The sequence below is a fragment of the Lithobates pipiens genome, unplaced genomic scaffold (genome assembly GCF_037356315.1).
Source record: "Lithobates pipiens isolate NorthernLeopardFrog02 unplaced genomic scaffold, aLitPip1_a1.2 Scaffold_8, whole genome shotgun sequence".
NCBI lineage: Eukaryota > Metazoa > Chordata > Amphibia > Anura > Ranidae > Lithobates > Lithobates pipiens.
Genome location: NW_027507903.1, coordinates 575,463,770 through 575,477,621, shown reverse-complemented (window position 1 = coordinate 575,477,621; position 13,852 = coordinate 575,463,770). Strand labels below are relative to the sequence as shown.

Sequence of the window (13,852 nt, the reverse complement as noted above, 5' to 3'; positions counted from 1 at the left end):
TCCTTGTATGACAAATGACCAAATGGACTTATTGTCATTATGTTGCTTTTTTATTTTGCAGGAATTACTCCACTCTGCTACACTTTATTTGCTCTATATGATGTCCAAGAAAAACACTGGTATCCTCCCAATCATCAGTTCAATATTACCAAAGAAATGAAACTGCTTCTCCATTTTAGGATGAGGTTAGTAGAACGTCGTCGTTTATCAATCTGCTGCTTTATTCTGTTTCTTTATTATTTAATATTTAATTCCCACAATTGCTTCACATTACCCCTCTTTTTTTAATTTGGTTGTAAACCTCAGACATGAAATCTGAACAAAGCATATCCTTCTACAGCGTGTACTTGTCTGCTGCTTCATTCCTTTTACTATCTGCATGAGTCACTTCTGACTTTCCTGACACCAAGTGAAAAATGGGGAGCAGCATGGATGTTCAGCACACAGCCTGTGATTGACGGACTCCGGTGAAGTGTGTCCCTCCTCTCCAATCAGCTCAGAGTTCTCACTGAGCTCTGCAGAGAGTAATTTCAGTCCCCCCCCCCCCTCCCTGTTTTCTGACAGCTCAGACAGGCTTTATAAATTCTGGACTTTGAACAGATGTAGAGATTTAGAAGACTGCAGATAAGCAGGTATGACTTGGGTAGCAGGATTTGTTTTCATCTCTGTGTATCACCTGAGACCAGTCACTTTAGGGTTATACAGGGCCTTGAAAAAGTGTTCATACCCCTTGAAATTTTCCACATCTTGTCATGTTACAACCAAAAATGTAAATGTGTTTTATTGGGATTTTATGTGATAGGCCAACACAAAGGGGCACATAATTACGAAGCGGAAGGAAAATGATAAATGGTTTTCAACATTGTTTACAAATGTGAAAAGTGTGGTGTGCATTTGTTTTCAGCCCACTAAGTCGATACTTTGTAGAATCATCTTTTGCTGCAAGTCTTTTTGGGGATGTCTCTACCAGTTGCTCACATCTAGAGAGTGACATTTTTGCCCATTCTTCTTTGCAAAATATCTCAAACTGTCAGATGGGATGGAGAGCGTCTGAACAGCAATTTTCAAGTCTTGCCACAAATTCTCAATTGGATTTAGGTCTGGACTTTGACTGGACCATTCTAACACATGAATATGCTTTGATCTAAACCATTCCATTGTAGCTCTGGCTGTATGTTTAGGGTTGTTGTCCTGCTGGAAGGTGAACCTCCACCCCAGTCTCAAGTCTTTTGCAGACTGTAACAGGTTTTCTTCTAAGATTGCCCTGTATTTGGCTCCATCCATCTTCTCGTTTAACTTTGAGCTTCCCTGTCCTTGCTGAAGAAAGGCATGTCCACATGATGCTGCCACCACCATGTTTCATGGTGTGTTCAGGGTGATGTCCAGTGTTTTCACTTAAGCCCCATACACACTATCCGTTTTTTCTGCTGAGTTTTTTTCTTTAGATTTACCAAAACCATATAATATGGGGTCAAACCCTAGGAGTTTCAATTTGTATGCAATCAGGCATACCCTTCTACTACATGGTTTTGGTAAACATGAAGGAAAAAATCAGCAGACAATCTGATACTGTGTATGGTGCATAAGGTTTTCTAACAGACCTCCCTGAGGGCTTCACAGAACAGCTGTATTTGTACATTCAATTACACGCATGTGGACTCTATTTACTAATTGGGTGAAATTTCAAGGGGTATGAATACTTTTTTCAAGGCACTGTATGTATGGGTTTACAAACGCATTAAAGCTAAATTTCAGGTATGGAAATTTTTACACGCTTAGATTTTTCCTGCTTGGGTGGAGCCCAGGAGCGGACATCGAGCTGGCAATTTATTTTTATTTTTTTAATGCTGCTTTATGCTTGGATCCTTCTTTCTTTTTGTAACATTATTGATAATCATCTGTGAATTTAGACTATGGAGAGGCCCCTTTCTTCCTCTTATAATTATTACAGCATATCCTCTGAGACACTTTTGAGGTGGTGGGAGAACACTGGAATGGTGGTTTACTGCTACCTACATGATGACCCATTGTTATAGAAGCACGTATGACTGCGGTGGTCTATGGTGGTGGATGATAGTGCAGCAGTTTTGTAGTTCTTATGTGATTTTCTTTGTATCTTTCTTTTTCAAACCGCTTTAATCATGTTTTGTTGTGGTTGGTACTTTTAGTATTTCTTGTACCGTTTGAAGTACCCCTGAGTGTGGAATAGACTCCACCTATAGAAGTATGTATGTGTCATACTTGTGGGATCCATGAGAAAACTGGAAATTGCTGTAGTAGTCTTTGCTCTTGGAATGGGTGCAATTCGGTGAATTCACTAAATGCAGAGGGCTCTCTGATTGGACAAGGTGAAGAGGTAGGGACAGTATCACAATCCAATCAAGGAAAATGCAAGTGTTTATTGGGAAAATTTTTTAAAGTGTTCACTTAATGGTGCCTGTATAGTATGAAGGGACCTCCTGTGCTCAGTAAGTAGCAGAGCAGCTGCATGGCATGGGACCAGAAGTCTGTAAAAATCTAGGTAAAAGCTTTAACCACTTGCAGATCTACTACTGCTACCGGGCTGCCGTTGTGCGCAGGATCGTGTGTGTAAAAAAAATAAAAAATAAAATATATTGTATTAAAAAAAATTTGTGTGATCCTCCCTTCAGGGTAGCAAGCACAAAGGCATGCTGCTAGTGGCTCGCTGCACATGTTGTGATTTTACATAGAGGGTGACTATCAACGGGTAGCGTAGACTCTATGTCCGCCAGCACCCGACAGTCATTTGGTGTAAACAAGGCAGATTGTCGTTCTGTCAGTCGGAAATGCATCGATCCTGTGTTCCTGCCAAGCAGGGACAAGGATCCAAGTCTTCCCCTAGTAAAAGCAACTCCCCCACTGTACATAAACAGACTAGGCATACAGTTAACCCTTTGATCGCCCCAGATGTTAAACCCTTCCCAGGCTGTGTCCTTGGTACAGTGACAGTGCATATTTTTCTTTTCAAACAGTAATTTTTTATATTATATTATAATTATTTTTTATTTTTTTTTAACCACTTTCAGACCGGACCATTTTGCTGGTAAATGACCAGAGGTCTTTTTACACTTTGGCACTGCGCTGCTTTAACTGGTAATTGCGCGGTCATGCAATGTTGTACCCAAACAAAATTTGCGTCCTTTTCTTCCCACAAATAGAGCTTTCTTTTGATGGTATTTGATTGCCTCTGCGATTTTTATTTTTTGCGATATAAACGTAAAAAGACCGCAAATTTTGAAAAAAAATGATATTTTCTACTTTTTGTTATTAGAAAAATCCAATAAACTCAATTTTAGTCATACATTTAGGCCAAAATGTATTCAGCCACATGTCTTTGGTAAAAAAAAAGTCAATAATTGTATATTTATTGGTTTGCGCAAAAGTTGTCACATCTACAAACTAAGGTACGTTTTCTGCAATTTACGCAGCTTTTAGTTTACGACTGCCTATCTCATTTCTTGAGGTGCTAAAATGGCAGGGCAGTACAAAACCCCCCCAAATGACCCCATTTTGGAAAGTAGACCCCCTAAGAAAATTGATAAGAGGCATGTTGAGCCCATTGAATATTTTATTTTTTTGCCTCAAGCGATTGAATAATGACAAAAAAAAAATTTTTTTTTTTTTTTTACACAAAGTTGTCACTAAATGATATATTGCTCACACATGCTATGGGCGTATGTGAAATAACACCCCAAAATAAATTCTGCTGCTTCTCCTGAGTACGGGGATACCACATATGTGGGACTTTTTGGGAGCCTAGCCGCGTACGGGGCCCCGAAAACCAAGCACCGCCTTCAGGCTTTCTAAGGGCGTAAATTTTTGAGTTCACTTCTCACTACCTATTACAGTTTTGAAGGCCATAAAATGCCAAGATGGCACAAAACCCCCACAAATGACCCCATTTTAGAAAGTAGACACCCCAAGCTATTTGCTGAGAGGCATGTTGAGTCCATGGAATATTTTATATTTTGCCACAAGTTGCGGGAAAATTACAAACTTTTTTTTTTCACAAAGTTGTCACTAAATGATATATTGCTCACGCATGCCATGGGCATATGTGAAATGACACCCCAAAATAAATTCTGCTGCTTCTCCTGAGTACGGGGATACCACATATGTGGGACTTTTTGGGAGCCTAGCCGCGTACGGGGCCCCGAAAACCAAGCACCGCCTTCAGGCTTTCTAAGGGCGTTACAGTTTTGAAGGCCATAAAATGCCAAGATGGCACAAACCCCCCCCAAATGACCCCATTTTGGAAAGTAGACACCCCTAAATTTAGGGGTACACTAGTGAGACTAGGTAATAAATGGCGGGTGCCCTGAAACTATAAAAAAATAACTAACCAACCAGCGTCACCTGTAACAGTTATATGGTGATCACTGGTGAAAGGGTTAACTAGGGGGCAATCAGGGGGCTTTATGCGGTAGTATATGGGGGTCCCTGGCGCTATAAAAAGCTGCGGCGAACCTAAATACCTACCTGCCTAACTAGCGTCACCTGTGACACTAATACAGCGATCAGAAAAACGATCGCTTATTAGGCTGGGTTCACACTGGAGCGATGCGGGAACGCCACGAATGCGCGGCGGGTTCCCGCATCGCATGCCTCCCGGCGGCAGTTCACACTGCCCTATGCGAACTGCTGGGAGTGTCAGTGAAATGTTACTGACACCCCCAGATCAGTTCGCATATCGCAGTGCGATCTGCAAACTCGGATCGCATGGTGTGAACACCCATGCGATCCGATTCTGCTGCGGGCCAAAAAAAGGGTCCCGTGCGAATTTGCGGCGGGTGCGGCGGGTGTGGCGGGTGCGGCGGGTGCGGCGAATGGCTGAACTCGAATCGCACAGAGATCGGATGTGATTTGCACTGCAGTGCGGTGCGAATCACATCCGTTCTCATAAACCGCTGCAATGTGAACCCAGCCTTAGTGACACTGGCGACGGGGGGTGATCACGGGGTTAAACCTTTATTGGGGGGGTTAGGGGGGTACCTTAGAACTAAAGGGGGCTAACCCTAACTGCCCTAACAGTTATTAGTCACAAATGACACCCGCCGGGTGATCAGGGGGTTAAACCTTTATTAGGTAATAAATGGCGGGTGCCCTGAAACTATAAAAAATAACTAACCAACCAGCGTCACCTGTAACAGTTATATGGTGATCACTGGTGAAAGGGTTAACTAGGGGGCAATCAGGGGGCTTTATGCGGTAGTATATGTGGGTCCCTGGCGCTATAAAAAGCTGCGGCGAACCTAAATACCTGCCTAACTAGCGTCACCTGTGACACTAATACGGCGATCAGAAAAATGATCGCTTATTAGGCTGGGTTCACACTGGAGCGATGCGGAAACGCCGCAAATCCGCGGCGGGTTCCCGCATCGCATGCCTCCCGGCGGCAGTTCACACTGCCCTATGCGAACTGCTCGGAGTGTCAGTGAAATGTTACTGACACCCTCAGATCAGTTCGCATATCGCAGTGCGATCTGCAAACTCGGATCGCATGGTGTGAACACCCATGCGATCCGATTCTGCTGCGGGCCAAAAAAAGGGTCCCGTGCGAATTTGCGGTGGCTGAACTCGAATCGCACAGAGATCGGATGTGATTTGCACTGCAGTGCGGTGCGAATCACATTCGTTCTCATAAACCGCTGCAATGTGAACCCAGCCTTAGTGACACTGGCGACGGGGGGTGATCACGGGGTTAAACCTTTATTGGGGGGGTTAGGGGGGTACATTAGAACTAAAGGGGGCTAACTCTAACTGCCCTAACAGTTATTACAGTCACAAATGACACCAATGCAAAAAAAAAAAAAAAAAAAAATGACATTGGTGTCACTGTGACTGGGGGGCAGGGGTAATTGGGGGGGTAAAGGGGGGGGTGTGAGTGTGCCTGGCATGTTCTACTGTGTGTGTAGAGTGTTGGTGCAACTCACCGATCCGCTCTCCTCCGTGTCGGAACGAAAAATACCGACACGGAGGAGAGAATACATCACTTCCTCTCCTGTGTTTACATTACAGGAGAGGAAGTGATGTCACGGGGGATTCCTATTCGTCGGGAGCGATCGCGAGGGGGTGGCCATGAATGAATGGCCGCCCCCTCGTCCCGGATCGCTCCCGGACGAAAACCGACCGCCGCAGGCACCGGGCGGGGGCCCGATCGGGCCCCCGACCCGCGGGAGGCAAGGGACGTACATGTACGCCAATATGCCTGCCCGTGCCATGCTGTCGACGTACATCGTCGTGCGGCGGTCGGCAACTGGTTAATACACCAGTTTCCACGTTACATAATAAAGAGTCTCCTGGTTAATTGCAAGTTTCAGGGCTTGTAACCAACGGTGCATATTTTTAGCACTGATCACGGTATAAGTGTCACTGGTTCCCAAAAAAAAATGTCAAGTGTCCAGTTTGTACACCGCAATATAAGTCGCTGATCGCCACCATTACTAGTAAAAATAAAAAATTCAATAGATATATCCCTCAGTTTGTAGATGTTATAATTTTTGGGTAAACCAATCAATATACACTTTATTGGGATTTATTTTTTTACCAAAAATATGTAGCAGAATACCTTTATTTGGATATGTTTTATAGCCGCAAGTAAAAACATATATATTTTCCAAAATTGTCAATCCCCCCTTTTTTTTTTTTTTTTTTTTTCCCGTTTATAGTGCAATAAAGAAAAAAACGCAGAGGTGATCAAATCCCACCAAAAAATCTTATTTATGGGGGGGGGGAAAAAGAATATAAATTATTTCTCACATTCATCGACTGACATAGCTCCTTTTTCTTAAACCATCGGGTTGTTGCGCCACCTTCAGGAGAGGACTAGGCCCGACCAAGGGACGGTCCCTTAGGTAACAACCCCCCGCTGCAGCCTGCTACTGTAGCCTCAGGTTTTTTTCTGCTTCTAGCAGACCAGTTAGTGCAAGGCCTTAGGTATGTTCGTGACACGGCCCTGGATACTCTCCCTCTGTTATCCTGGGCTTTAGTGTCAGCAGTGGTACCTGATTTGGCTAAAATGCTGGTCGGCTGACCAGGCATCTAGAAAAAAAAAGCCCTGACGGATTACCCTTGGTGAGCGGCTCTTTTGGAGCCTCATTGGATGACGTTAAAAATGCCACAGGTGGTAAGAATACTCTACTCCCACAGGCCAGGAAGGCTAAGAAGCCACGCAGTAGGCAAGGGCCTTCATTTTCCGCTCATAAATAGCTTTTTCGTCCGCCCGGAGCATCTGCAAAATGTCCCCAGCCCGACAGGATGACCTCTGAAGGACAAAAACTTCCCTGGAACCGCAAGCCTAAGAAACCTGCGGGTCTCTGGTCAGAGGAGGAATCCAAGTTGCCGATCAATGTGCTCGAGCTGCGAGCGATCAACTTTGCCTCTCCACAATAAGACTTTGAGGGCGTCTGATCAGGATCCAGTCAGACAACGCCACGGTGGCATATGTCAATCTCCAAGGAGGAGCAAGAAGCTCGGCCGCCACAAGGGAGGTCGCTCGCATCCTTCAGTGGGCAGAGCGACATGTACTGGCCCGATCGGCCGTTTATATCCCGGGAGTGGAGAACTGGCAGGCGGACTATCTAAGTCGCCAGATGCTGAACCTAGGAGAATGGGCGTTGCATCCGGAGATGTTCAGGCTACTGTGCCTGCAATGGGGCACATCAGACGCCTATCTTCTGGCCTCCCGTCTCTATCGGAAGGTGCCGAGATTCGTGTCCAGGACAAGAGATCCTTGGGCAGATGCATCAGATGCGTTAGTGGCTCCGTGGGATCAGTACCAGCTGATCTATGCCTTTCTTCCACTAAAACTGTTACCGCGTCTGCTCCGCAGAGTGGAGGCCCGAGGGGATTCCAGCTATACAGATTGGCCCCAGCATCCCTGGTACGCAGACCTAATACGCCTTTACGAGAGGACCTGCTGTCTCAAGGTCCGATTCTCCATCCTGCTTTACCATCACTGGTTTTAATGGCATGGCTATTGAGAGCCAGGTGTTGAGAAGCGGGGTCTTTCAGACTTTGTGATTCCAACTATGCTGAGAGCACGGAAATCTTCTTCTCTGAAGATACATTATCGTACCTGGAAGGCAGGTGTGTGAGGAGAAAGGATGGCATCCGCGCTTCTATTCTATATCCAGGATCCTGCTGTTCCTACAGCAAGGAGTAGACCAGAAATTGGCTTTAAGCACCAGTAAGGGACACATTTCAGCTTTGGCTATCTTTTTTTTTTTTTTTCTCTCTAGTGAGCACTTTTGTTCAAGGGGTGCGACATATAGTTAACTCCGTGGCATCTGAATCTGGTGTTATCGGCGATTCAGAAACGGCCATTTGAAAATATCAGAGAGATCCCTCTGTTGACCCTTTCCCAGAAGTAATGGCCACTTGAAAGTCCACCATCACCCAGGAGGGTTTCAGAACTGGTAGCTTTGTCTTGCGAGTCACCCTATCTAGCTATCCATAAGGATAAGGTGGTGTTTCGTCCGCAACCTTTTCTGCCGAAGGTGATTTCGGCATTTCACATTAATGAAGACATTGTGTTGCCATCTCTGTGTCCTAAGTCGACACATCCTAAGGAGGTGGCCCTCCATTCCCTGGATGTGGTTTGGGCTCTGAGGGTGTATTTATCTGCTAAGACTCCCTTTCGGAAGCCAGACTCCTTGTTTTGTTTCGATGGCTGGTCCGAAAAGAGGCATGGTGCTCTCGTCAGCCACCATTTCCAGGTGGATCAGACAGATTGTAGTACATGCCTGCGCCTTGAAGGGGCAGGTGCCCCCCTTTCTGGTCACGGCCCACTCCACTAGGGCAATTGGAACGTCTTGGGCCTTCTGACATCAAGCGTCTATCGCTCAAGTATGTAAAGCGGCGACTTGGTCGTCTGTTCACCCCTTTACAAAATTCTACAAGGTAGATGTTGGTGCATCGGCTGATGCCTGTTTTGGCCGCAACGTTTTGCAGGCGGCCGTGTAATTGAAATTGCACTTACACTTTTTTTATTTATTTTTTTTATTTTTTTTGTAAATGCACTGCTGTATTTTTAACGCAAGTTTTGAGGCGGTTTGCAGGAAGGGACTTCCAGATTGAGGAGCACTTTTTTATTAATTTTTTTATTTTTTTGTGGGTAAAAAGTTTATTTTTGTTTACCCACAAAAACAGTGTGGCAATAAGTTTTTATGCTGGTTCCCACATGCCATTGTGGGTGAAGTGTGTTTTTTTTTTTTTTTTTTTTTTTATTTATTTATTTATTTTTTAATTTTTATTTTTTCATGCTGTTTTCCCACCCTTCATTTTGGCACTGCTTGGACATCCCAATGGGCTAAGAAAGGACCTGTGTCAGTCGGTGAACGTAAGAAAATAGGATTTTTTTTTTTTTGTACTCCTCGTAAAATCCTTTTCTCTGTAGTTCACTGACTGACACAGCACCCGCCCCTCCTATTTTTCTCTGTTGGACTGCTTGTTGATGTAATGAAGCTGCAATGCAGGCTGTGGAGTTGTTGCCTAAGTGCCCGTTCACACAGGGGCGACGCGACTTGCAGCGCGACTCACAGACGCGACCTGCACACAACTTCAGCGGCGACTTGCTAAATGACTTCTGTATAGAAGTCAATGCAAGTCGCCTGAAGTCGCCCCAAAAATAGTACAGGAACCTTTTTCTAAGTCGGAGCGACTTGAGTCGCTCCTATTAGAACGGTTCCATAGTACAGAACGGAGCGCGACTTGTCAGGCGGCTAAGTCGCCTGACAAGTCGCGGTAGTGTGAACGGGCACTTAGGGACCGCCCCATGGGCAGAACTAGAAAGTTCTAGTTTTATTATTACATGTTATGCCTAGTCCTCTCCTGAAGGTGGCGTAACAACCCGATGGTCTAAGAAAGGAGCTGTGTCAGTCGGCGAACTACAAAGAGATTTTACGGTGAGTACAAAAAATCCTATTTTTGGGTACAGCGCCACACCACATGATTGTGCAATTTTTAGTTGAAATAAAGCAGTGCCATATTGCAGAAAATGGCCTGGTCATAAAAGGGGTGGAGGGGGGTAGATCTCCCGGAGCTGAGGTGGTTAAAGTAGCTGTAAAACCTAACATTTAGTTTGCAAAAGCACAGTGCTCTCCGTCTGTCAGCCACTTCTAGTCTACATGCACCTGCTGCAGCATCAGTTGCACATCCTTTCTGTACACTGGCTTCGTGATTGTAACACCAGAGGACCATGCCAATGCAATGTGTGTTGTCGCAGCCATCAGTGTTGTCCATCTAAACATAAAAATTTATGGCAGGATCCCCAGCCATTTTTAAATGACAACTGCAGATTTTGAAATATTAATGTATTTTTAAATTACCATAACACCTTGTTTTTAGCTTTTATTAAATTTTAGTGATCAGTTTTAGATGTACTTTCACACTATACATCCCTTACTCTGAGAATAATCTGTTCTTCCTGTTGCTGTGTATATAACCCCCTCTGTAAGGGTGGCTTCCTTTGCCTAATTTCAGCCTTATTGTTGCACCATCTGTAATGTCTGGTTAAAGGGACATCTGTGTGTGCCTTCCCTAGAGACCACTAATGAGCACTTATGGCCATCAGATTCACTCCTTGTTGCGTAGATGGATCGTCTATCCTACAAATGTGTGCCCCTGCTTCTCATCACTATGGAAAATAAGTGAATCCGATGGCCGTAAGTGCTCGTTAGTGGTCTCTAGAGAAGTCCTATAGTTTGGAAATGGAGAAAGAAGACTGAAAGCATAAAAATAAAATAAAAAATGCCCTACAATCTGGAATTTTTATACGTTACTTTATATGTACATTGGATGCCTGCATTTCACACCGAACTCTGTTTCTTCTGCCAGCCTCCATGTCACTACTGTGTCTCTTGTTATGGGCTGGTGGATAGAGACCCCGGTCAGTGAGTATTGAAAATATTAGATCAGCCAAGGCTACTGGCATATTTGGATAGAGAGGGCAGCTTGCTTTATTCAGCATCTGCTTTCTATTGCATAAATCTGTGCTTTTGCCACGCAGAGTAAAGCAGTAGGGTAATTTGATGCCCCCTCTGCTGGGAACCTGGCTTGGTTGGCTATGGTCAAACCATAGGCGTTTTAAAGTGACACTAAATTGTATTCATATTCTCTCCACAATAATTCATACACATCCACCACTTAAAGCAATTATAAACTGCTGAAGGAAAAAAAAAAAAAAACCTACAAGACAATGGCATAATGTGCTAGTAATGCATCGCATACTAACACGTTATGAAATACTTGCCGTAGAATGAAGCCATTCCAGCGGTGCCTGCTCACTGCTGTTATGGCTGACATCTTCCCCCGGTGTTTCTTTTGGGTACATGGGCTCTGTCTCTTTGAGTGGTTGGAGTCCTGGTCCGTCACTGTAAGCCAGACCTTCAGAGTGCATGCACCGGTGATGTCATCAGCTGCATGTACTCTGAATATCTCCTAAAAGGAATGTAGGGAGCTCTCGACTGGCCAGAGATGATGTATGCGGTGGATGGAAATCGGGCAAATGGATATCTCCGGAACACTTGGCAGCATTTCAAGATCAAGAGTAAAATTCTCAAAAAAAGACAAAAGGTGTCTAAGTGCAGAATTACAAGACTTTAATTGCGCAAAAAAGATAAAATACACTTACTAGAAATCCATAAAAACAAGGCTCGCTGCCGGCAGCGCAGCTGTCCTCTCTGGTGCTTCCTCCAACGACCCCCTTCTGCTGGTCAGTTGGGATCAGCTCCAGGACTGCTTGACACTGGACTTCCCTTAGTTCCCTTCTTAGTTATGATGAACCTTGTTTTTATTCATTTCTAGTAAATACATTTTTATCTTTATGGGCAATTAAAGCCTGTGCGAATTAAGGCAATATTAACAGTACCTGCAGGTTAGCCTTATTCTAGACTTGCCTGCAGGTACAAGTGGTGTAACTAAATTTACAACCACTTTAAAATTACTAAACCCTATATATATTTTATTATTTTTTTGAACGGTATGTTTTTTTTTTTTTTTTTTGTTTTTTTTTTGTTTTTTTTTTCACTTGCTTGCTCTGTACAGTGGTTTTTCACAGATCAGCCCCGACCCACCTCTTCTCAGGTCCCTCGCCAGCGCTTCTGGCCCCTCTCTCCTGCTGGGTGCGGGGTCTGTCCGGGTGTCATCCTGGCGCGCCACAGTCCTCCCCTCCTCCCTCCTCCTTTCCTCCCTCTCACAGAGCAACTAACGCCGTGTGTCAGAGCTGAATTGCACGGGCCGCAGTAACATTGTATCAGTGTGTCGTGATCACCGGAGGTGGGACATTGTTACGGCGGCTCGGGCAATTCAAATCCAGCTCTGTGACACACGGAGATCGCCGCTCTGTTCTGGGCACTGCTGAGGCTGCATCTTCTGGGCACCTGCAGTTGATGGACACTGATGAGGCTGCATTGATCTTTTTGTATCATGTCTGCAGTCTCTGACCATCTCCTGTAGCATGTCTGCTAGTGGTGCACCGAATGGAAATTTTATGTTAGAGGCTGCAGACATGATGGAGATGATTAGAGACTGCATTTTTCTTGACCTTTCTTGAACTAAAAGGTGCCAATGGCCAAAAAGAGAATTCATGTTAATTTAAGTTGGTTTTAATTAAAGTCGAATATAATACAATTGTATATAAATATTTTTTTTAAACTTTCATTTTTGGCAAAGTGCATCCTGCATTTTAGGTTTCGGCCCGAAAATTTCCATTCGGTGCACCCCTATTTATACCACTTTAATGGCTCTATATTGTATTTTTCAAGAGAACTTTTATACTGTGTGTTCCTGCCTTAGTAATGTTTTCCATGAACTACCGAATGTCTCCTCTTTGCCCTGGAAATGAATAGTGCGTGTTAGTTGTGTCCATACAGTGGGACCACTAACGTAACCTTCTAGTAAGATGGATCACATCAGAAAAAAAGGAAGTTGGATATTTGGAGATGGCTGAGAGCAGGTTAACTGAGTTAGGAGTCCATACTTGAAATATATTTTTGAGTTTTAAACCGTAGTTTAGGGAGTACATGCACTATTTGGTAACCTTGGCTAAATTCAATTCTGGATGGCAGTAGGTCTGTGTATACTGTATGTATCTTACCTTCTTGTGATTGCTGCGATTATGCCATTGTTGCTTATCTGAGGACATGTGCAGATCTATGCGTTTTTTTGTTTTTTTTTCATGTGTAAATGCATTTACATTTTTGCCCATGTTCCTAAATGAAATCTTCTTCACCATTGGTGTGGTCAATGGTGCAGTCTAAAATTGCAACAGGATAGGTTTTCCTTGGGTACAGTTATGGACGTCCTCATAGGATGCTTATTACTGAGCTTAAAGAGCCCTTTAAAAAACACAGCTTGTTTTTGAACTGTTCTTTTCATACAGAAGGTAATCTTCCTCCCTCTTGTGTATTTATTCTTGTCTAGCATTGTATAAGCACCCTGTTTGTTTATTTCAGGTACTATTTCAGGAACTGGCACGGCATGAATGAGAAGGAGAACATAGTCTGTCGCAATGTGCCTAAAATCGGTGACAGTAGCGAAGACAAGAGCCGGGCTGAACAAGCTGGGGCTATTCTGGACTTGGCATCATTTGAGTATTTGTTTGAACAGGTAACATTTCTCCAGCAGCAGACAGGAGGGGTGTGTATGTCTCAGGTTTTGCTTCAACAAGACAAGTTAAATGACCTCTTAAGAAAACAATTGGCGCCTGTTTATAGGGACATGGGACACTGAGTATTTTCAGCATGACCCTTGGCCTAATGTATCAGAACAGTGTTTTGCCCATAGCAAACAACCTGGTTATACTTTGAGTCTTAGATGTTCAGTCAAAACT

The 13,852-nt window shown here is 44.1% G+C and overlaps 1 protein-coding gene across 1 annotated transcript in view; it reads left to right on the top strand.

The window, feature by feature from the left end:
- Positions 1-13,852, top strand: part of TYK2 (tyrosine kinase 2) — a 114,061-nt gene that overhangs the window by 28,765 nt on the left and 71,444 nt on the right. The window contains 2 exon segments of the mRNA XM_077470212.1: positions 62-185; positions 13,476-13,629. Coding sequence (XP_077326338.1) covers positions 62-185; positions 13,476-13,629 — 278 coding nt within the window.